At 46.3% G+C, this 25,471-nt stretch overlaps 1 protein-coding gene across 1 annotated transcript in view; it reads right to left on the bottom strand.

Annotated features, from left to right (window-relative positions):
• Positions 1-1,608: 1,608 nt before the first annotated feature.
• LOC143973735 (uncharacterized) overlaps positions 1,609-25,471 on the bottom strand; it is a gene marked incomplete in the record, with an annotated part of 54,195 nt that continues 30,332 nt past the window's right edge. The window contains 4 exon segments of the mRNA XM_077474571.1: positions 1,609-9,588; positions 13,396-13,519; positions 14,208-14,656; positions 20,038-20,092. Coding sequence (XP_077330697.1) covers positions 8,981-9,588; positions 13,396-13,519; positions 14,208-14,656; positions 20,038-20,092 — 1,236 coding nt within the window.

Here is a 25,471-nt window from a genome sequence, read left to right as displayed (position 1 = left end):
CAGTTGCTAGTACCTTCTGCACTGAGTCCAGGTTAAAGCCCCACCATGCAAGTAGACATACGGTAGCACTTAGTATCAGGGCCCCTCGCTTCACTCGCCACGCTCCGGGCGCGGGCTCGCTTCACTCGCCACGCTCCGGGCGCGGGCTCGCTTCAGTCGCCACGCTTCGGGCGCGGGCTCGCTTCAGTCGCCACGCTTCGGGCGCGGGCTCGCTTCAGTCGCCATGCTTCGGGCGCGGGCTCGCTTCACTCGCCACGCTCCGGGCGCGGCCTTGCTGCGCGCTGTAATTTTTATTCTAGCTCTGTGTCCGCTTGGATGATGGGGTTTCAACCTGGACTCAGTGCGCAGGCGCCGTTCATCTTCGGAGACCTTCGGCGTCTCCTTGTTCTCCGTACTGCGCAAGCGCAGTACAGGGAGGACACTATCCGACGGGGGACACTATCCGACACAAGACCGGCACCATTTTCGTGTGCGGTGCAGTCTGAGCCTATACAAAATGAATGGGCTGAAATAGCACTGCAAAAGACCCGCATGTGATTTGAACAGGAATGCGGTGCGATTCCTGTCCGAGTCACATGCAGTTTCCCCGCATCGCACCTGTGTGAACCCACACGGGTAACCGACTGCCACATGCGTCCAGGGGGGGGGTTCCGTGTTGAGAGTGAGCTCCCTGCACAGTGACCAACAGCTCCCGCTCACCGTTTATGATAAGGGACCAGCAGGGTGCGCTGTTGATCATGTGACCGCTGCGCCAGTCATTCAACACAATTAGGAGGTCGCCTAAAGGGCAGGTTGGGGTTAACAAAGATAGCAGTCACCATCATGCAGTTCACTCGTCGGGCCTCATTCACACGAAGTTGGCGGAGTAGTAAAAACCCTGAGGTTGAGCTGCACTTTCACCCCCCCGGCTGTAGTGAATGTGGGCGCTCTCTGCACGTAGTTGCAGCATGATAGTGCGGCGGTCAAAAGGGTCACAGCAGGCTGTACAATGCCTCCTCGCCGCCTGTCAAATGCTCTTAAGAGACTGAAGCTCATGTGATCGAACCCTCGTGTAATAAAACGAATCTTAGGCTAGGTTCACATTGCAGCGATGCGGGAACGCCGCAAATCTGCGGCGGGTTCCCGCATCGCATGCCTCCCGGCGGCAGTTCACACTGCCCTACGCGAACTGCTGGGAGTGTCAGTGAAACGTTAATGACACCCCCAGATCAGTTCGCATATCGCAGTGCGATCTGCAAACTCGGACAGGAATCGGATCGCATGGTGTGAACACCCACATGCGATCCGATTCTGCTGCGGACCAAAAAAAGGGTCCTGTGCGAGTTCGGGGCGGGTGCGATGCGAATTCAGCCAATACTATCTGTATACTATCTGTATGGCTGAACTCGCATCACACAGAGATCGGAGGTGATTTGCACTGCAGTGCGGTGCGAATCACATCCGGTTCTTGTAGCCGCAGCAGTGTGAACCCAGCCTTAAGGTTTAATATGTCAGGATCACTACAGGTTACCGGACGCCACAGCAGCCACCAAGTGTCCAACGTTCATCATACATCAGTCAGAGGACTCTTCATACAGACACGCATGAAATAAAAGCCGGGACCACCAGTGCAGCACAGATCAGTTTACAGACAATTCACAGACAGGACAAAGACGACTTCCATTTAGATGTTGGTAAAATTTCGAAGGTCCTTTAAAATGGGGGTGAGATCGGGGTAGGCAGAGGGGGCATTTGTTCATAATTATTAGTAGGACATGACAATCCTTCCCCCCCCTGTGTGATAGGACATATGCTGTATACCAATGGTCAACAGGTCATGTTTTCAGGCTTTCCAATTATTCTAATCAGTTTCACTGCCTTAATGATGACCACCAGTCGTTTAATCTGAGGGAAATCCTGAAAGCACGACCTGTCGGGGGGGGGGGTAACTCGGGGACCGGAGTTGAGAAATGTTGCTGTGTACCTGACAAACCGGAGAGGCTGCAATCTGCATTTACCACCCACTGAGACGCGGGACGTGGACCGAGAATAAATCGCTGTACAGGGCCAGCTTTGTGGTCCTGGCCCTGGTTACCACCCATTATGGATAAGTCCAAGATGATATAGACACCTGACCTTCACACCTATATCAGCTTAGTGGGCTTCTCCAAAAACCATGGACATCGATATTGAGTTTCCGCAGTGCAAATCACATCCGATCTCTTGTGCGATGTGATCGCATCCGGCCCAAATTCGTACAGGACCCCCTTTTTTTTTTTGGTCCGCAGCAGAATCGGATCGCATTGGGTGTTCACACCATGCGATTCCGATTCCTGTCCGAGTTTGCAGATCGCACTGCGATATGCGGACTGATTTGGAGGGGTCGTTAACTTTTCACTGACACTCCCAGCAGTTGGCATAGGGCAGTGTGAACTGCCGCCCGGGAGGCAATGCGATGCGGGAACCCCGCAGTGGATTTGCAGCGTTTCCCCGCATCGCAGCAGTGTGAACCCAGCCTATCAGAGGAGATGAGGGTCAGAGGGTGAAAACTGGGGAAGATGCTACAGATGGTCCGGGGGCCTGCACATCACATACCAAAAAGGGCCACACAGGAGCAGACTGACCATTCAGCCACTCAGGCACTGCACGAGGGCCCTGGGGCACCAGGGGGCCCCATCAAGGTTTCCAGCCTCAGTAAAACCAGGGACAGTATGTAAAAATCTGTGTTTTTTTTTTTTCACATTTGTCTCTGAAATGTCCCTTACCGACATCCTATTGGTCTAAAAATACTGAGATTATAGCTGCCCCGCCTCTCCAGTACCTTCTCAGCCAATAGAAACATGTCTGTGTATACTGTGTGTACATGTATGTGTGTACTGTGTACCATGTGTGTACTGTGTGTGTGTACTGTGTGTGTGTGTGTGTACTGTGTGTGTACTGTGTGTGTACTGTGTGTGTACTGTGTGTGTGTGTATGTACTGTGTGTGTGTGTATGTACTGTGTGTGTGTGTATGTACTGTGTGTGTGTGTGTATACACTGTGTGTGTGTACTGTGTGTGTGTACTGTGTGTGTGTGTGCTGTGTGTGCTGTGTGTGTGTGTGCTGTGTGTGCTGTGTGTGTGTGTGCACGTGTGTGTGTGTGTACGTGTGTGTGTGTGTGTACGTGTGTGTGTACGTGTACGTGTGTGTGTACGTGTACGTGTGTGTGTACGTGTACTGTGTGTGTGTGTACTGTGTGTGTGTGTACTGTGTGTGTGTGTACTGTGTGTGTGTACTGTGTGTGTGTACTGTGTGTGTGTGTGTACTGTGTGTGTGTGTGTACTGTGTGTGTGTGTACTGTGTGTGTGTGTACTGTGTGTGTGTGTACTGTGTGTGTGTGTACTGTGTGTGTGTGTACTGTGTGTGTGTACTGTGTGTGTGTGTACTATGTGTACTGTGTGTGTGTACTGTGTGTGTGTGTACTGTGTGTGTGTGTACTGTGTGTGTGTGTACTGTGTGTGTGTACTGTGTGTGTGTGTGTACTGTGTGTGTGTGTACTATGTGTACTGTGTGTGTGTACTGTGTGTGTGTGTACTGTGTGTGTGTGTACTGTGTGTGTGTGTACTGTGTGTGTACTGTGTGTGTGTGTGTGTGCTGTGTGTGTGTGTACTGTGTGTGTGTACTGTGTGGCCCCATAATCTCGGATTGCCTGGGGGGGCCCCATAATCTCCAATTGCCCGGGGGGGGGGGGCCCATGAGTTGTCAGTCCGCCCCTGGGGCCACATGTGACCTTCGGGGCTGCAGGTTGGGCACCAGGGTCTTGGATTGCAAGCTCCTCGAGGGCAGGGACTAATGTGAATGTAAAAGGTATGTCAAGGACTGCAAAAAAAAAACGTGCGGCTATATAAATACCCGGCGTCATAATAACGGGGAACCGCGGCCTAATACTTACTATATCTACAACTCGTGACACATCAGTGTGATGGTCAGTGGGAGTTCCTCACACTTGTGGTCATTGGGAAGAATTCCCACCTTAGAAAGAGCTAAAAAGATCAATGGGAACTCATCAAGGAACCCCTACAACCTCTGGAGGAACCCAGCTTTAGATTGACCTTGATGGACACGATTAGAAACCTTAAAAAACAACTGAGATAAAAAGGTAATAAAAACTATCTACAAATGTTATCCCAGGGGGTCAGTACAGGTGATTACAGGTTGCAGCCTCTCCCTGGAAATAGATATACTGTAAGGGCAGACCACCAATGGTGACCGAGTCCACCGCAGACCTTTATGGGGATCGTCGATAGAACGAGTCAACGCGTTTCAGGAGTTCATACACACCTCCCTTCATCAGAGCTTGATCTATTATACAACTTCAACAATTGCCGTAACCCAAAAACATTTAATCACCGAGTCCCAACTATATTTGCACATTTCACTACAGGGCCCACGGGATCTTCCTTCCACGGGTGCCCACAGAGGGTGGACCTACCTGGTTTCCTGGCAGTTGTGGGGAAGAGACGGTCAGGGACTGCGAACGGGACGCAAGAGACGGTCAGGGACTGCGAACGGGACGCAAGAGACGGTCAGGGACTGCGAACGGGACGCAAGAGAAGGTCAGGGACTGCGAACGGGACGCAAGAGAAGGTCAGGGACTGCGAACGGGACGCAAGAGACGGTCAGGGACTGCGAACGGGACACAAGAGACGGTCAGGGACTGCGAACGGGACGCAAGAGACGGTCAGGGACTGCGAACGGGACGCAAGAGACGGTCAGGGACTGCGAACGGGACGCAAGAGACGGTCAGGGACTGCGAACGGGACGCAAGAGACGGTCAGGGACTGCGAACGGGACGCAAGAGACGGTCAGGGACTGCGAACGGGACACAAGAGACGGTCAGGGACTGCGAACGGGACACAAGAGACGGTCAGGGACTGCGAACGGGACGCAAGAGACGGTCAGGGACTGCGAACGGGACGCAAGAGACGGTCAGGGACTGCGAACGGGACGCAAGAGACGGTCAGGGACTGCGAACGGGACGCAAGAGACGGTCAGGGACTGCGAACGGGACGCAAGAGACGGTCAGGGACTGCGAACGGGACACAAGAGACGGTCAGGGACTGCGAACGGGACGCAAGAGACGGTCAGGGACTGCGAACGGGACGCAAGAGACGGTCAGGGACTGCGAACGGGACACAAGAGACGGTCAGGGACTGCGAACGGGACACAAGAGACGGTCAGGGACTGCGAACGGGACACAAGAGACGGTCAGGGACTGCGAACGGGACACAAGAGACGGTCAGGGACTGCGAACGGGACACAAGAGACGGTCAGGGACTGCGAACGGGACACAAGAGACGGTCAGGGACTGCGAACGGGACGCAAGAGACGGTCAGGGACTGCGAACGGGACGCAAGAGACGGTCAGGGACTGCGAACGGGACGCAAGAGACGGTCAGGGACTGCAAACGGGACGCAAGAGACTGTCAGGGACTGCGAACGGGATACAAGAGACTGTCAGGGACTGCGAACGGGATACAAGAGACTGTCAGGGACTGCGAACGGGATACAAGAGACTGTCAGGGACTGCGAACGGGATACAAGAGACGGTCAGGGACTGCGAACGGGATACAAGAGACGGTCAGGGACTGCGAACGGGACACAAGAGACGGTCAGGGACTGCGAACATGATACAAGAGACGGTCAGGGACTGCGAATGGGATACAAGAGATGGTCAGAGACTGCGAACGGGATACAAGAGATGGTCAGGGACTGCGAATGGGATACAAGAGATGGTTAGAGACTGCAGACAGGACCCAAGAGACGGTCAGAGACTGCAGACATGATACAAGAGATGGTCAGAGACTGCAGACATGATACAAGAGATGGTCAGAGACTGCAGACATGATACAAGAGATGGTCAGAGACTGCAGACATGATACAAGAGATGGTCAGAGACTGCAGACAGGATACAGGAGATGGTCAGAGACTGAACATGATACAGGAGATGGTCAGAGACTGAACATGATACAAGAGATGGTCAGAGACTGCAGACATGATACAGGAGATGGTCAGAGACTGAACATGATACAAGAGATGGTCAGAGACTGCAGACATGATACAGGAGATGGTCAGAGACTGCAGACATGATACAGGAGATGGTCAGAGACTGCAGACATGATACAGGAGATGGTCAGAGACTGCAGACATGATACAAGAGATGGTCAGAGACTGAACATGATACAGGAGACTGTACAGGCTGTGAACATGCTATAGGAGTTGTTGGATACAGGGACATATTACACACCATTGCTATAACAGGACAATTGTGAAACACAGATTAGTATTTTCAGCCCCCCTCGAGGGAAACGCAAAGGGCGGGCACAGGGCGGGCACAGGGTCCTAATAACTTGTGTAACTTGTCTCCTTTAATAATAGCAACTATTAAATGCAAAATAAAAAAAAGATGTGCATCCAATGACTCCTATTTGGGTTTAGGCGGAAAGAAGAGAGAACTCATCCCAGTTCTCTGCAATTTCCAGTGAAAAAACATCCAACCAGTGTCTGTATTAATGAACGGCTTCAGCCCGACTCCATCCAGGCTACGTCCGTCCCATGAATTTTGCCCCTCGCACAGGACTTAGTCATGGAGGACGAAACGCGTCGGGAGGAGCATACAAACTGGATGGAGCCGGGCTGAAGCAGTTTGTTACTACAGACTCGGGCTAAGCTGGTGTGCGGTGGTTGGATGTTTTATTCACCAGGCACCCGCAGACATTGTTGAAGTTTAATACTTAAGCCCTGATGAAGGGGGCAGCTCCTGAAACACGTGTGTGCATTTACTCTATTGTTTATTCAATAAAAGATGAGGACCCAATTACCACTGATGTGACACCCTTCTACACATCTGCCTTCATTCCAGAACCCCCTTCTTGTATTGGGGGGTGGCTGGGTGTATGGGGACAGCTTCACTCGAAGTGATCCAGCTTGATGAAGGAGACAAGACACTAGCACTGGACATCAGTCATTTGAGATCTAGCGCCCCCTATACACATACCCCGAATCTCTCTATGGAGATAGACACGCACAACAGGCTATTGGGGGGGAAGAATCTGTGGATCACACCGTGGTGGGTGACCTCATATTGCACCTGACAGACAGGTGGACACGTCCTGCCAATTCACAAGCCAGAGCACTGGTTTGCCCGGGAAACACATTATCTGTAGGGTGGTGGCTTAGAGTCTTATCACAGGGAGGGGGAGGGGGAGGGGGGGGTAACAGCACCAATGCAGGATAACAGAAGGGTCCATCAGACGCCCAAAGTGCAGACCCAGGGAGAAGTCTGGAGCAGCAGTCTGAATGCATAAAATGGGCCAGATATGGGGCACCTCGTCATCAGAGGCCAGAGAAGTGTGGGTCCATTCCAGGGGCAGCGAGGGATTCCTTCTCAGAGTGTTGCTCACACACTGGGTACACTCCAGGGGCAGCGAGAGCTTCCTTCTCAGTGTTGCACTGGGTACACTTCAAGGGCAGCGAGAGCTTCCTTCTCAGTGTTGCATTGGGTACACTCCAGGGGCAGCGAGAGCTTTCTTCTCATTGTTGCACTGGGTACACTCCAGGGGCAGTGAAAGCTTCCTTCTCAGTGTTGCTCACACACTGGGTACACACCAAGGGCAGCGAGATCTTCCTTCTCAGTGTTGCACTGGGTACACTCCAGTGGCGGCGAAAGCTTGCTTCTCAGTGGTACACTGGGTACACTCCAGGGGCAGCGAGATCTTCCTTCTCAGTGTTGCACTGGGTACACTCCAGTGGCGGCGAAAGCTTGCTTCTCAGTGTTGCACTGGGTACACTCCAGTGGCGGCGAAAGCTTGCTTCTCAGTGTTGCACTGGGTACACTCCAGGGGCGGCGAGATCTTCCTTCTCAGTGTTACACTGGGTACACTCCAGGGGCAGCGAGATCTTCCTTCTCAGTGTTACACTAGGTACACTCCAGGGGCAGCGAGATCTTCCTTCTCAGTGTTACACTGGGTACACTCCAGTGGCAGCGAAAGCTTCCTTCTTAGTGCTGCTCACACACTGGGTACACTCCAAGGGCAGCGAGATCTTCCTTCTCAGTGTTACACTGGGTACACTCCAGTGGCGGCGAAAGCTTCCTTCTAAGTGTTGCTCACACACTGGGTACACTCCAGGGGCAGCGAAAGCTTCCTTCTCAGTGTTGCTCACACAATGTGCACACTTCAAGGGCAGCGAAAGCTTCCTTCTCAGTGTTGCACTGGGTACACTCCAGGGGCAGGGAAAGCTTCCTTTTCAGTGCTGCTCACACACTGGGTACACTCCAGGGGCAACGAGAGCTTCCTTCTCAGTGCTGCTCACACACTGGGTACACTCCAGTGGCAGCGAAAGCTTCCTTCTCAGTGTTGCACTGGGTACACTCCAAGGGCAGCGAAAGCTTCCTTCTCAGTGCTGCTCACACACTGGGTACACTCCAAGGGCAGCGAGAGCTTCCTTCTTGGGGTGTTGCTCACGTCATCCCCAGCACAGGCTCATGGATCACAATGTCGTCACTGTTGACACCGATATCATCTGCCCATTACCCGAAGCCAGTACACAGTCAGGATGTGGCAAGAGAAGCCAATCATCTGAAGGATCTGCAAAACATAAGAGATTGTCCTCACGCCAAACCCCAAACACAACCCATAGCCCGTCATCTGCCATGAACACACTTGATGCGCTACGGTCTGTGTATTTAAGCTTGTGTTCCCCTAGAAGAATAGCTCCTGGGATGGTCGATGTGCGGTCTGCCCGTTAGTTCGCTCAAGTAATAGCAATTAAAATGGGGCCTAGAGACCAACCCTGACCAGAAGTGGTCAGACTGAGGTGACCGGTCTTCCCACTGAAGTGCCCATGCCGTGTCCGGGGGGCCGGGGCCCTGCGCTCTTATAGCCGTGTGTGAGCACAACACGCAGACGCCTCAGCTGTCTCCCACTATGGGTCCATCTCCCTTCACATCAACGCGTCACACCTCATCCTTGCGTATACACCACCGACGGCCCCAGCACGTCACCGTGGACCTTCTGGTGTTTGAGGAGCTCGGACCTCCAGCGGTAACTCTTGCCGCACTCGTTGCACGGGTAAGGCCGCTCCCCCGTGTGCGTCTTGACGTGGGTGGTGAGGTGCTGCCGCTGAACAAAGCACTTGCCGCACTGTTTGCACTTGTAAGGCCGCTCCCCCGTGTGAATGCGCTTGTGGATGATTAAGGCCGTCCGGCGACGGAAGACTTTGCCGCACTCGTTGCACAGGTTGGGCTTCTCGCCGGCCTGGTGGCTGCGCTGATGCTTCAGCAAGTCCGAGCTTCGCGCGAACCGCTTCTCGCACTCGTTGCAGGAGAAGAGCTTCTCCCGGGGGGCTCTGCGATGGTCCAGGAAGGGCAGGCTGTGCCGGAAGCCGCGGAGAGGGTCGGTGGAGGTGTGAGGCTCCGCCCCCTGGGCGCTCTGCCCCGCGAAGTCACCGGCGTGATTCAACTCGCCGCTAAGAGGGATGTGATCCTTCGAATCCATGGAAACCGCCAGCTCTCCGGGGGGCCTCTCCGGGGCCATTTCCTTCCCGTTCTTATTAATCCACACTTCACCTGCTGGGTATAAAGAAGAAACACAATCAGATACTCAGAAATTTAAATCCAGACCCATCTACAGTCATCATAACCACGTAACGACCAGCCGCCGTCGTTATACGCGGAATACCGCTGTCATGGTAGCAGATGGCTGCCATAACCCCCGGCATCCTTTTAAACGGCGGGTGGCTGGCTTTCCGTTCAAAGTGGTCTCTGCGACGGATTCGCCGCAAGATCACTTATTCGCTACAGGTCGCCTCCACCGCTTACCGGAGCCGTCGGTAGCGGCGGAGACGACCCGGTCCTCTCCCCTGTGAGAATGGATGCTGAGCGAGGGAAAGATGGCCCCCATTCGGCTCCATACCATTGGATGACGGAAGCGACATCAAACGTTACTTTCACTTTTTTATTTTTTTTCAAAAAGACATTTATTTTATTTGTTTAATTGCATTTTTAGTGTAAATATGAGATGTGAGGCCTTTTTGCCCCCCCCCCCCCCCCCCCCAGATCTCACATTAAAGAGGTCCTGCCATTAGAGCTGGGCGATTTAAAAAAAAAAAAAAAAATCGATTCACGATTCGATTTTTTTTTTTTAACCACTTAAAGCGGGGTGCCCCCTAAAAAAAAAAAAAATAATTAAAAGTCAGCAGCTACAAATACTGCAGCTGCTGACTTTTAATAATCAGACACTTACCTGTCCCAGGGTCCAGCGATGCGGGGGAGCGAAGCCCCCCCCCTCGTTCCCCGCTCCACACGCGGCGCCGTCATTCTTGCTGTGGGCACACAGCCGGGCACCCACTGCGCATGCCGTCATACGCCGCACAGTCACCTGGGACACGTGACGGGTTCCAGGTGACTGTGCGGCGCGAGGGGAAGTGATGTCACCAGCCCGGGCAAGGAAGAAGGCAGACTACGAGGGACACCCTAGCAACAGGTATTTAGAGGTGAGTAAAAAAATTATTAATTATTATTTATTTTTTTAAAGAATTTTAAACTATTTTTTATTTTTTGGGGGGCAACACCACTTTAAAGCGGGAGTCCGCCGGGACTCCGCGTTTTTTTTTTTTTTTTAAAAGCCAGCAGCTACAAATACTGCAGCTGCTGACTTTTAAAATAGTGACACTTACCTGTCCAGCGCGCCCGCGATGTCACCCGAAGCCGATCTGTGGATCGTCTCTCGGGTGCTGCCGCCGCCGCCATCTTGGGTATGGGAATCAGGAAGCGGAGCCTTTCGGCTTCATTTCCCGGTTCCCTACTGCGCATGCGCGAGTCGCGCTGCGCAATAAGGACGCTCCCCGCTGCCTCTGGGATCCGTGTGTTTCCCAGCAGGCAGCGGGGCACTTGCGGAAAGGGGCGTAATCTACGCCCCTTTCCGCAGAGAGCTATCCCGGAAGTGGGTGCAGATACCTGTACTGTACAGGTATCTGCACCCCCCCTCCCCCCTGAAAGGTGCCAATTGTGGCGCCGGAGGGGGGGAGGGTTCCGATGAGCGGAAGATCCACTTTAAGGTGGACCTCCACTTTAAGGACCGAGCCTCTTTTTCAGATTTGGCTTTTACATGTTTAAAATGTTTTTTTTTGCTAGAAAATTACTTAGAAAAAAAAAAAATATAATGTTTGGGGTTTCTAACACCCTAGAGAATAAAATGGCGGCCATTGCAATACTTTTTTTCGCACCGTATTTGCAGAAGTGGTCTTACAAGCGCACTTTTTTTGGAAAAAATTCACTTTTTTGAATAAAAAAAATGACAACCGTAAAATTAGCCTAATTTTTTTTTTTTTTTATATTGTGAAAGATAATGTTACGCCGAGTAAATTGATACCCGGACATGTCACGCTTCAAAACTGTGCCCCGCTCGTGGAATAGCGTCAAACTTTTACCCTCAAAAATCTCCATAAGCGACATTTAAAAAAAATTCTACAGAGGTGGTCTAGGGCTAGAATTATTGCTCGCTCTATACCGATCGCGGCGATACCTCACACGTGTGGTTTGACCGCCGTTTTCATATGCGGGCGCTACTCACGTATGTGTTCGCTTCTGAGCGCAAGCTCGTCAGGACGAGGCGTTTTAAAAATTTTTAGTTTTTTCTTATTTATTTTACTTGATTTTATTTATTTTTACACTTAAAAAAAAAAAAAAAAATTGGATCACTTTTATTCCTATTACAAGGAATGTAAACATCCCTTGTAATAGAAAAAAAAAAAGCATGACAGGTCCTCTTATATATATGAGATCCGGGGGGTCAAAAAGTCCTCAGATCTCATATTTGGACAAAAATGCAATAAAAAAAAAATAATTATATATATATATGTGTGTGTATGTATATATATTTTAACCACTTAAGCCCCGGACCATTTTCCAGCTAAAAAGGACCAGGCCCCTTTTTTGCTAATTCCTGCACTGCGTTGCTTTAACTGACAATTGCGCGGTCGTGCGACGTGGCTCCCAAACAAAATGGACGTCCTTTTTTTCCCACAAATAGAGCTTTCTTTTGGTGGTATTTGATCACCTCTGCGGTTTTTATTTTTTGCGCTATAAACAAAAAAAAAAAAAAAAAAAGAGCGACAATTTTGAAAAAATAAAAAAAAAGCATTTTTTTTTACATTTTTCTTTAATAAATATCCCCAAAAAATATATAAACTTTTTTTCCCCTCAGTTTAGGCCGATACGTATTCTTCTACATATTTTTGGTAAAAAAATAAATACAAATAAATCACAATAAGCGTATATTGGTTTGCCCAAAAGTTATAGCATTTACAAAATAGGGGATAGTTTTATGGCATTTTTATAAATTTTTTATTTTTTTACTAGTAATGGCGGCGATCAGCGATTTTTATTGTGACTGCGACATTACGGAGGACACATCGGACAATTTTGACACATTTCTGGGACCACTGTCATTAATACAGCAATCAGTGCGATTAAAAATGCACTGATTACTGTAAAAATGTCACTGGCAGTGAAGGAGTTAACCACTAGGGGGCAGTGTAGGGGTTAAGTATGTGTGTGTGTGTGTGTTTTTTAACTATAGGGGGGGGGCGTGGCTTGCCGTCCGACATCACTGATCGTCTTTCCCTATAACAGGGAAGAGACGATCAGTGGCAGGCTCAGCAGGAAGAACGAGGAGAGGTTTGTTCTTCAGCTCTGTGACCCGATCGCGGGACACCGGCGGCGATCGGGGGCCGCGGGTCCCGGAGCTCAGGAACGGGTCGCGAGTGCGCCGCCCCCACAACCCAAGCCTGGGCACTTTAAGGGCAACGTACCTGTACGTGCTTGTGCCCAGCCGTGCCATTCTGCCGACGTACATCGGCGGGAGGCGGTCCTTAAGTGGATAAAGCACCCCGTCCCGCCGAGCTCACGCGCAGAAGCGCCCGCATTTGAAAACGGTGGTCAAACCACACATGTGAGGTATCGCCGCGATCGTTAGAGCGAGAGCAATAATTCTAGCACTAGACCTGTAGAAATGTTTAAACATTCGCCAATGGAGATTTTTTTTTTTAAGTGACAGTTTGTCGCCACTCCACGAGCGGGCGCGGTTTTGAAGCATGACATGTTGGGTATCAATTTACTCGGAGTAACATTATCTTTCACAATATAGAAACAAATTGGCCTAACTTTACTGCTGTCTTATTTTTTTATTAAAAAAAAAAAAAAAAAGTATTTTTCCCCCCCAAAAAAATTGCGCTTTTTAGACCGCTGCGCAACTACGGTGTGATAAAGTATTGCCATGACCGCCATTTTATTCTCTACAGCAGTGGTCATCATCACTAACAGGCCAGGTTTTATGTATTACCTTGGGGGAGAAACAAGTGTGAAAAGGGGCCTTACCCAGTGATATGAGGGAGTCGGCGCTGTCCTTAAGCATATTCCGGTACAGCTCCTTTTGCCATTCCTCCAGATCCTTCCACTCTTCGGAGAAGCACACCGCCACGTCATCAAACGACACCGGAGCCTAAAACCACAATAATGTCACTATACTGAGTCATTCAACCCCCCCTCCCCCACCTCACCTCCCCCAAATTCACAACAGTGCGACCACTTCCAGTAATTTCAACAAAAAGCTGCATTTTTCCATTCCGTCACGGCCATCTTGGTTCACCCAAGCCGCACTAAGCCTACAGTCTGAAGTCGCCAAGCGGACATCTTGTTACACCCACCGAAATCTTGAATTTCACATTTATTTTTACCACTAAACTCCGCTTATCATCGAATACAGTATTTAGAAGTCTGTCTGACTGTTTTGATGTTGAATTTTAAAAGCGGCGGCAAGGCCCGCTTGATCTCACCGGTTTGCTAATCTGACAGAACACCTCCGCTTTTAAAATACAACATCACAACAGCGTCGCCGACTTCTAAATCCTGTATTTTATGATCTAAGCCGAGTGTACTGGTAAACATAAGTGTGAAATGCAAAACAAAAACACAGGTGGGTGTAACAAGATGTCCGCTTGGTGACTTCAGACTGTAAGCTTACTGCAGCTGAGTGCTGGGTGTACCAAGATGGCAGTGACGGAACGTCACTTCCGTTACAAGTTTTGACGAGTCTCCTAATTTGACGGAGCACCAACATTGGGGGGGCGGGGCATTACACAGCTAGTCAGTCACATGTAATGTAGCCATAGGAGTTTAGACCCCTTTACCTCTCCAGCACTGTGCACCCTCTGGTGTTTGAGCAGCTCGGACCTCCAGCGGTAGCTCTTCCCGCAGAGCGTACACGGGAAGGGCTTCTCCCCGGTGTGGGTCTTCAGGTGGGTGGTGAGGTGCTGGCGCTGTACGAAGCTCTTCCCGCACTGGGCGCACTGGTACGGACGCTCCCCGGTGTGAATGCGTTCGTGGATGAGCAGCGAGGTGTTGCGCCGGAAGCACTTGCCGCACTGGTTGCACACGTAGGGTCGCTCTCCGAGGTGGCTGCGCTGATGTCTCACCAGGTCCTGACTGTGCAGGAAGGTCTTCTCACACTGAGTACACGGGAACAAGCGCTCGGGTCCGCCACCGCCGCCGCCACTCGGGTTCTTATCCGTGGCGTTCCCAACCCCGTTGGCTTCCCGGTGTGTGCTCTGACCACCGTTGATGGCTTTCCAATCGTCCTCTGCGGACACAAAATAAAACGGCGTCAGTCCGGAGTCACAAACATCATTCCATTAGTCAGCAATAAGCCAACAACATTTATTTTGTGGGGGAGGGGTATTTTTATTTACTGTAAAATTACATTTCTTGGAGTTCATTGACAGACATGGAAATTCAGAGATCGTGGTGTTATACCGCCCCCTACAATTATAAGACACCCCCCCCCCCCCTCTATTACCAGGATGCCAAAGTCAAGAGCAGTACCAAGAGGATATGAGACCCCTCCCCTCCCCCCCCCAAATAGAAAAGGAAATAAAATAGTTACTAAACCCAGTAATATGACGATAGTTCATCTAATAATAACTAAACACCCTAAGACACAAAAAATATTTTTTGTTTGAGTTTGGGTGTTATATTATTAATAATAATAATAATAATAATAATGTATTACATTTTTTTTTACGTTTAGAGGTTATTCTTTTTTTTATTAATATATTATTCATTTATTTTACTCATTTATGATGATTTTTTATTTGTGTATTAATATTACTTTTATTTGTTTATATATTATTACTATTTAATTTTTGGCTTTTTTTTTTTTTCATTTGAGCAGAAAATCGCGCAGAAACGTGCAAAAAAAGTTTGGGTGTTATTATTATTATTATAATAAATTACATTTTTTTTTTAAGGTTAGAGGTTATTCTTTTTTTTATTAATATATTATTACATATTATTCATTTATTTTACTCATTTATGATGATTTTTTATTTGTGTATTAATGTTACTTTTATTTGTTCATATATTATTACTATTTAATTTTTGGCTTTTTTTTTTTCATTTGAGCAGAAAATCGCGCAGAAACGTGCAAAAAAAGTTTGGGTGTTATAATAATAATAATAATAATGTATTTAATTTTTTTTTAAGGTTAGAGGTTATTCTTTTTTTTATTAATATATTATTGCATACTATTCATTTATTTTACTCATTTATGATGATTTTTATTTGTGTATTAATGTTACATTTATTTGTTTATATATTATTACAATTTAATATTTTTATTTTTTTTTCATTTGAGCAGAAAATCGCGCAGAAACGTTAAAAAAAAAAAAAAAAAAAAAAAAAACGCGCGTTTACATTCATTTCTATGTGAATACAAACAGAAATGCCCAAATCTGCCAGATTCGAGCCACAGAAAAAAAGCTCCAGAATTTGTTTGGCTTCAGGCGTTTTGGGAGTGGAGATGTGAACCGTCTCCATAGAGAATAATTGATTCTCCCCCCCCCCCCAGCGTTTTGGAGCTTCAAGCTTACAAAACCGCTGAGGTGTGAATGGGGCATTAAACCCGGTAATATGAAGATAGTTCATCTAATAATAACAACTAACATAAAAAAAAATTATTATCATTATTAAGAATGTATTTTTTGTTTGAGTTTATTGTTATATTAATAGTAATAAAGTATTTCATATTTTTTAAGGTTAGAGGTTAATCATGTTTTATTAATGTATTATTACATACTATTCATTTATTTTACTAATTTATGATTTTTATAGTTATTTGTGTATTTATTTTACATTTATTTGTTCATATATATTATTACTATTTCATTTTCGACTTTCCTTTGAACAGAAAATCGCACAGAAATGTGCAAAAAAAAAAAAAAAAAAAATGTGTTTACATTCATTTCTATGGGAATACAAACGCGCCAAAAACGCCCAAATCTGCCAGATTCGAGCCACAGAAAAAAGCTCCAGAATTTGTTTGGCTTCAGGCGTTTTGGGAGTGGAGATGTGAACCGTCTCCATAGAGAATAATTGATTTTTTATTTTTTTATTTTTTTTTTGCCCTCCCTTCAGCATTTTGGAGCTTCAAGCTTACAAAACCGCTGAGGTGTGAACGGGGCATTAAACCCGGTAATATGAAGATAGTTCATCTAATAATAACAACTAACTAAACACCCTAACACAAAAAAAAATATTATTATTATTATTATTAAGAATGTATTTTTTGTTTGAGTTTGTTATATTAATAGTAATAAAGTATTTAATATTTTTTAAAGTTCATCTAATAACAACAACTAACTAAACACCCTAACACAAAAAAAAATATCGCATAGAAAATGAATGTAAACATTTGTTTCTGCGTGATTTTCTGCGCAATTTTCTGCTCAAATTAAAAAAAAAGTCAAAAATTAAATAGTAATAATATATGAACAAATAAATGTAACATTAATACACAAATAACTATAAAAATCATCATAAATTAGTAAAGTAAATGAATAGTATGTAATAATACATTAATAAAAAAAAATGATTAACCTCTAACCTTAAAAAATATTAAATACATTATTATTATAATTAGGAATGTATTTTTTTTTTGAGTTTGGGTGTAATATTATTATTAATAATAATAATAATAATGTATTTATTAGAGGTTAATAATTATTTATTAATGTATTATTACATACTATTCATTTATTTTTACTAAATTTATGATGGATTTTATAGTTATTTGTGTATTTATTTTACATTTATTTGTTCATATATTATTACTATTTCATTTTTGACTTTCCTTTGAACAGAAAATCGCACAGAAACGTGCAAAAATAAATAAATAAAAAAACACGCGTTTACATTCATTTCTATGGGAATACAAAAGCGCCAAAAACGCCCAAATCTGCCAGATTCGAGCCACAGAAAAAAAGCTCCAGAACTTGTTTGAGCTTCAGGCGTTTTGGGAGTGGAGATGTGAACCGTCTCCATAGAGAATAATTGATTTATTTTTTTCCCTCCCCCCAGCATTTTGGAGCCTCAAGTTTACAAAACCGCTGAGGTGTGAACGGGGCATTAAACCCGGTAATATGAAGATAGTTCATCTAATAACAACAACTAACTAACTAACTAAACACCCCAAAACAAAAAAATAAATCTCATAGAAAATGAATGTAAACATTCGTTTCTGCGCAATTTTCTGCTCAAATAAAAGAAAAAGTCAAAAATTAAATAGTAATAATATATGAACAGATAAATGTAACATTAATACACAAATAACTATAAAAATCATCATAAATTTGTAAAATAAATGAATAGTATGTAATAATACATTAATAAAAAAATGATTAACCTCTAACCTTAAAAAATATTAAATACATTATTATTATTAGGAATGTATTTTTTTGTTTGAGTTTGGATGTAATATTAATAATAATAATAATGTATTTATTCATAATATATGAACAAATAAATGTAACATAAATACACAAAAAACTATAAAAACCATCATAAATTAGTAAAAATAAATGAATAGTATGTAATAATACATTAATAATTATTAACCTCTAATAAATACATTATTATTAGGAATGTATTTTTTTGTTTGAGTTTGGATGTAATATTAATAATAATACATTTATTAGAGGTTAATAATTATTTATTAATGTATTATTACATACTATTCATTTATTTTTACTCATTTATGATGATTTTTATAGTTATTTGTGTATTTGTGTTACATTTATTTGTTCATATATTATTACTATTTAATTTTTGACTTTTTTTTAATTTGAGCAGAAAATTGCGCAGAAACATGCAAAAACGAATGTTTACATTCTTTTCTATGGGAATACAAATGCGCCAAAAACACCCAAATCCAACCCCCCCCACGGAGCGCCCACCAAGCCGCTTGCTATGGGGGGCTCTTACGCATGCTCGCTCTTGAGCTGGCTCTGTGTGTGCATAGATATACAGAGCAGAGCTTCCCCCCCCCCACCTCACCTCACGCTCCCTTGTCACTGTCTATGATTGACAGCAGCAAACGGCTCCCACTGTCGTCTCTGAGCCAATGAGGAGGTGGTAGAACGCACAGCGCTGTATCTAGATCGGGCTCAGGTAAGTATAAGGAAGGTAGGTAGGTGGGTGGGGAGGGAGGGTCTTTGGGCTCTGCAAACAGAAGCCTTTACACCCACTTAAAAGGACATTATGCCCGAAGCTGGCATCAAATAAGCCTTGGACATCCACCTGGTAACACTGAGGCATGCTGGGAGTAGGAGAGATCATACCGGGCTGGCTCATGTTTTTTTTTTTTTTCCTTTGCCAGCGAACGTATCCTTCTGTGTATGTACCTATGTGATAAAGACCTTAGACCAGGGGTCTCAAACAGGCGGCCCCTCAGGCCGTTTTGCGAAACTACAAGTCCCATCATGCCTCTGCCTGGGGGGAGTCATGCTTTTAGACCAGGGGTCTCCACCACGCGGCCCCTCCAGCCGTTTGCGAAACTACAAGTCCCATCATGCCTCTGCCTGGGGGGAGTCATGCTTTTAGACCAGGGGTCTCAAACAGGCGGCCCCCTCCAGCCGTTTGCGAAACTACAAGTCCCATCATGCTTTTGACGGTCAGCCTTGCAATGCCTCATGGGACTTGTAGTTTTGCCAAACAGCTGGAGGGGGCCGCCAGTTTGAGACCCCCTGTCTTAGACAGTAAAGCTCCTCGATGGCAGGGACCGATGTGAATGTATTTATATATGTAAAGCAGGGGGGGCAACCTGGGGGACCTCCAGCTGTTGCAGAACTACAAGTCCCATTGTGCCTCTGGGAGTAAATGTAACTGCCTGCCTTGCAATGCCTCATGGGAAATGTAGTTCCACAACAGCTGGAGGGCTACTGGTTGCCTCCCCCGATGTAAAGCTAAATGATCACCACTATATAAATGATGCTTAGACGGGATCTAGAGCAGCGACGGGGAACCTCGGCACCCCCAGATGTTTTGGAACTACATTTCCCATGATGCTCAGGCACTCTGCAGTGTAGTGGAGCATCATGGGAAATGTAGTTCCAAAACATCTGGGGTTCCAAGGTTCACCAGCATGGATCTGGAGGGGGGGGGTGGAGATTTTTTTTTTTGGGGGGGGGGTGTCACACCTGGGGACACAGTTGAACAGATCAGTAATGATGGCCACACATTGTATGGACACAACAACTGGCTGATCCTTTTCATCTCATTCCGGCAAATCTTTTCCTATTTTCGCAGCTATTTTGATCCTTTGCAAATTCGCTGTATTGAAATGAAAAAAAAAAACTCGATAAGTTGTAAAGATCTGCCCAAAAAATTTGCCCGAGGCACCGGCTGCACATCAACCAAGTCACCAAATGATTGATATAAAAAAAAAGATAAATGCATAATAGAAGATTCTGAATTTGTACAAATAAAAAATTAAAAAAAGGGAAGTTCAGCATCTGCACCGCCCACAACAGCCATTCAGAATGCATATCTAAGGGAGCGGATTATTAGCAGACATGAATTGCTTGTTACGGGGCTCTGGATAAATCTCCCGTCCCCCCCGCACCCCCTATAAAAAAGTGCACAGAGGGGACAGACAGGAACCTTCTATGACAGGCCAAGAAAACTCACCAAAGAAATTCTCCTTCTCCATCTTACAGCCGGCATCCGTCTTGGACAGCAGAGACTGGAGGGTGGGGGGAGGGGGGAGACAGAACAGCACTCATTATTACCATCATTCATAAAGATTTACACATACAGTGGGGGACGGAAAGTATTCAGACCCCCTTAAATTTTTCATTCTTTGTTATATTGCTGCCATTTTCTAAAATCATTTAAGTTCATTTTTCCCCCCTCATTAAATGTACACACAGCACCCCATAGTGACAGAAAAACACAGAATTGTTGACATTTTTGCACTCATTATTACCATCATTCATAAAGATTTACACATTGACTATACAGTGAGGACGGAAAGTATTCAGACCCCTTTAACCACTTTCAGCCCCCGGACCAATTTGCTGGCCAAAGACCAGACCACTTTTTGCGATTCGGCACGGCGTCGCTTTAACTGACAATTGCGCGGTCGTGCGACGTGGCTCCCAAACAAAATTGACGTCCTTTTTTCCCACAAATAGAGCTTTCTTTTGGTGGTATTTGATCACCTCTGCGGTTTTTATTTTTTTGCGCTATAAACAAAAATAGAGCGACAATTTTGAAAAAAAATCATTATTTTTTACTTTTTGTTATAATAAATATCCCCCAAAAATATATAAAAAAAACATTTTTTCCCCTCAGTTTAGGCCGATACGCATTCTTCTACATATTTTTGGTAAAAAAAAAAAAAATCGCATTAAGCGATTATTGATTGGTTTGTGCAAAAAAAGTTTTAGCGTTTACAAAATAGGGGATAGTTTTATAGCATTTTTATTAATAATTTTTTTTTTACTAGTAATGGCGGCGATCAGCGATTTTTATTGTGACTGCAACATTGTGGGGGACCCATCGGACATTTTTGACACATTTTTGGGACCATTGTCATTTATACAGCAATCAGTGCTATACAAATGCAGTGATTCCTGTGTAAATGACACTGGCAGTGAAGGGGTTAACCAGTGGGTGGCAGTGTAGGGGTTAAGTGTTCCTAGGGGTGTGTTACTAACTGTGGGGGGGGGGGGGGGCTGGGCTTTCATTTAATGAACACTGATCTCTGCTCCAATCACATGGAGCAGAGATCAGCGTCACTAGTTGCTAGGCAGAATGGAGAAATGTTGTTTACAACGGCATTTCTCCATTCGGCCGCTCCGTGAGACGATCGCGGGGATGCCCGTGGCGATCGAGTCCGCGGGTCCCGCGACCGGACTCATGGAGGTCCCGACCAGCGCGAGAGCGCGCCGCCGGCGGCGCGCTCCCGATGGCAGGGCAGCAAATTTAAAGGGACGTAAATGTACGCCCATTTGCCTGCCCGTGCCATTCTGTCGACGTACATCATCGTGCGCTGGTCGGCAAGTGGTTAAATTTTTCACCCTTTGTTATATTGCAGCCATTTTCTAAAATCATTTAAGTTCATTTTTTCCCCCTCATTACACAAGCACCCCATAGTGACAGAAAAACACAGAATTGTTGACATTTTTCGCAGATTTATAAAAAAAAAAAAAAACTGAAATATCACATGGTCCTCAGTATTCAGACCCTTTGCTGTGTGGCACTCATATATTTAACCACTTGCCGACCGCGCCATAGCCGAATAGACGGTTACAGCGCGGCCGTGTTTTCCTGGGTGGCTGTCCATGGACGTTCTCCCAGAATGTTGCTCTCTGGGGCGCGCTCCCGCCAACATCCGTGACCGCCGGGTCTTCGCGGTAAACAGCCGCTGGTAGAGGGCGTTTACCATGTGATCGCTCCGTCAAATAACGGAAAAAAAAAAAAATCACATGTAAAAAAAAAAAAACAGTGTCATGGGGAGAGAGGGCAGCAGCGCTGTGGGCTGGATGTGTAGTGCCCACTGCGCTGCTCAGTGCCAATACTGGGCAACACTCTGCGACACTCCACGACACTCCACCAATACTCCACGACACTCCACCAATACTCCACGACACTCCACCAATACTCCACGACACTCCACCAATACTCCACCAATACTCCACCAATACTCCACCAATACTCCACCAATACTCCACCAATACTCCACCAATACTCCACCAATACTCCACCAATACTCCACCAATACTCCACCAATACTCCACCAATACTCCACCAATACTCCACCAATACTCCACCAATACTCCACCAATACTCCACCAATACTCCACCAATACTCCACCAATACTCCACCAATACTCCACCAATACTCCACCAATACTCCCCGACACTCCGCCAATACTCCACGACACTCCGCCAATAAAGTTTATAAGAAATAAACAATTTTTTTTTTTTTTTATCGAATTTTCAGTCTTTTTTGATTTATAGCGCAAAAAATAAAAACCCCAGCGCTGATAAAATACCACCAAAAGAAAGCTCTATTTGTGTGAAAAAAAGGACAAAAATGTCATATATGTACAGTGTTGCATGACTGAGTAATTGTCATTCAAAATGTGAGAGCACCGAAAGCTGAAAATTGGTCTGGTTAGGAAGGGGGGGGGGGGGTTTAAGTGCCCGGTGGTCAAGTGGTTAACTCAGGCGCTGTCCATTTCTTCTGATCATCCTTGAGATGGTTCTACACCAGGGATCCTCAAACTACGGCCCTCCAGCTGTTGCGCAACTCCACATCCCATGAGGCATTGTAAAACTCTGACATTCACAGACATGACTAGGCATGATGGGGATTGTAGTTCCTGAACAACTGGAGGGCCGTAGTTTGAAGACCCCTGTTCTACACCTTCATTTGAGTCCAGCTGTGTGTTGATTATACTGATTGGACTTGATTAGGAAAGCCGCACACCTGTCTATATAAGACCTTCCAGCTCACAGTGCATGTCAGAGCAAATGAGAATCATGAGGTCAAAGGAACTGCCTGAAGAGCTCAGAGACAGAATGGTGGCAAGGCACAGATCTGGTAAAGGTTACAAAAAAAAATCTGCTGCACTGAAGGTTCCTAAGAGCACAATGGCCTCCATAATCCTTAAATGGAAGACATTTGGGACGACCAGAACCCTTCATAGAGCCGGCCGTCCGACCAAACTGAGCTATCGGGGGGAGAAGAGCCTTGGTGAGAGAGGTAAAGAAGAACCCGAAGATCACTGTGGCTGAGCTCCAGAGATGCAGTCGGGAGAAAGTTGTAGAAAGTCAACCATCACTGGTCAGCCCTCCACCAGTCGGGGGTTTATGGCAGAACGGCCCGGCGGAAGCCTCTCCTCAGTGCAAGACACATGGAAGCCCACATGGAGTTTGCTAAAAAAAAAAAACATCTGATGGAATCCAAGATGGTGAGAAATAAGATTCTCTGGTCGGATGAGACCAAGATAGAACATTGTGGCCTCAATTCTAAGCGGTATGTGTGGAGAAAACCAGGCACTGCTCATCACCTCTCCAATACAGTCCCAACAGTGAAGCATGGTGGTAGCAGCATCATACTGTGGGGGTGTTTTTCAGCTGCAGGGACAGGGCGACTGGTTGCAATCAAGGGAAAGATGAATGCGGCCAAATACAGGGATATCCTGGATGAAGACCTTCTCCAGAGTGCTCAGGACCTCAGACTGGGCCGAAGGTTTACCCTCCAACAAGACAATGATCCTAAGCACACAGCTAAAATAACGAAAGAGTGGCTTCACAACAACTCCGGGACTGTTCTTGAATGGCCCAGCCAGAGCCCGGACTTAAACCCGACTGAGCATCTCCGGAGAGACCTAAAAATGGCCGCCCACCAACGTTTACCATCCAACCTGACAGAACCGGAGAGGATCTGCAAGGAGGAGGAATGGCCGAGGATCCCCAAATCCAGGTGTGAAAAACTTGTTGCATCTTTTCCAAAAAGACTCATCATGGCTGTATTACATCAAAAGGGGCTTCTACTAAATACTGAGCAAAGGGTCTGAATACTGAGGACCATGTGATATTTCAGTATTTCTTTTTTAATAAATCTGCAAAAATGTCAACAATATATATATGTTTGGGGGTTCTAAGCAATTCTCTAGCATAAAAGAATAGATTTTAACTTGTAAACACAGAGTCTGATAGATAGGCCCGGTCCTTAAGTGGTTAAGCCAACACAGTCAGATCTCTGGACCTGAATATATGTTCTGGGTAGGGATGAGCCGAACACCCCCCGGTTCGGTTCGCACCAGAACCTTCGAACGGACCGAAAATTTGTACGAACTTTAGAACACCATTGAAGTCTATGGGACTCGAACGGTCGAAATCAAAAGTGCTAATTTTAAAGGCTAATATACAAGATACTGTCCTAAAAAGGGTTTGGGGACCTGGGTCAATGCAAAAAAAAGTTTTAAAAACGGCCGTTTTATAGTTGTGTTGATGGATTTGTCCTAGCAGGTATAGGAGGGGAGTGAGGCCCTCTCTGTCTGGCACAGTTAGATCCCATTAGGGGTGCTGGATTGGGGTGGATCCCCCTACTCACCCTTGGAGTTACTAAGCCTCTGTCATCACCTTGTTTGGGACTTCCAATTGAGTATAGTGAATTTACATAGCGCTTTCAGTTTCTAGATAGCCCTTACAGTATGTTGCAGACTGTAAGTGTATGGTTATCACATGTTGTACATTCAGGGAGGTTCACTCTCCCTTTTCTTTATTATCATTGTTCACTTTCTCATGTATGTGCAAGTTTGAAAATAAAAACATATTGAAAGTAAAAACTGCAGTTTTTTCGGGAGCATTGATTTTAATGACGATTACAGTGAAAAAAAAGTGAAATATTCCTTTAAATATGGTGCCTGGGGGGTGTCTGTAGTATGCCTGTGAAGTGCCACGTGTTTCCCGTGTTTAGAACTAGGGATGCACCGAATGGGTTTTTTGGTGCCGAAACCGATACCGAAAATGAAAAATACACTAGGCCGAAAACCGAAACCGATACCGAAACAGCACCGATACCGAAAATGACTGTTTTTAAAAAATATTTTTATACAGGAGGTGGCCAGAGACTGGGGACATGGTACAGGAGGTGGCCAGAGACTGGCGACATGGTACAGGAGGTGGCCAGAGACTGGCGACATGGTTCAGGAGGTGGCCAGAGACTGGCGACATGGTTCAGGAGGTGGCCAGAGACTGGCGACATGGTTCAGGAGGTGGCCAGAGACTGGCGACATGGTTCAGGAGGTGGCCAGAGACTGGCGACATGGTTCAGGAGGTGGCCAGAGACTGGCGACATGGTTCAGGAGGTGGCCAGAGACTGGCGACATGGTTCAGGAGGTGGCCAGAGACTGGCGACATGGTTCAGGAGGTGGCCAGAGACTGGCGACATGGTTCAGGAGGTGGCCAGAGACTGGCGACATGGTTCAGGAGGTGGCCAGAGACTGGCGACATGGTTCAGGAGGTGGCCAGAGACTGGCGACATGGTTCAGGAGGTGGCCAGAGACTGGCGACATGGTTCAGGAGGTGGCCAGAGACTGGCGAC

The sequence above is a fragment of the Lithobates pipiens genome, unplaced genomic scaffold (assembly GCF_037356315.1).
Source record: "Lithobates pipiens isolate NorthernLeopardFrog02 unplaced genomic scaffold, aLitPip1_a1.2 Scaffold_94, whole genome shotgun sequence".
NCBI lineage: Eukaryota > Metazoa > Chordata > Amphibia > Anura > Ranidae > Lithobates > Lithobates pipiens.
The sequence above is the reverse complement of the archived record's forward strand: the minus strand, read 5'-3'. Positions and strand labels throughout refer to the sequence as shown.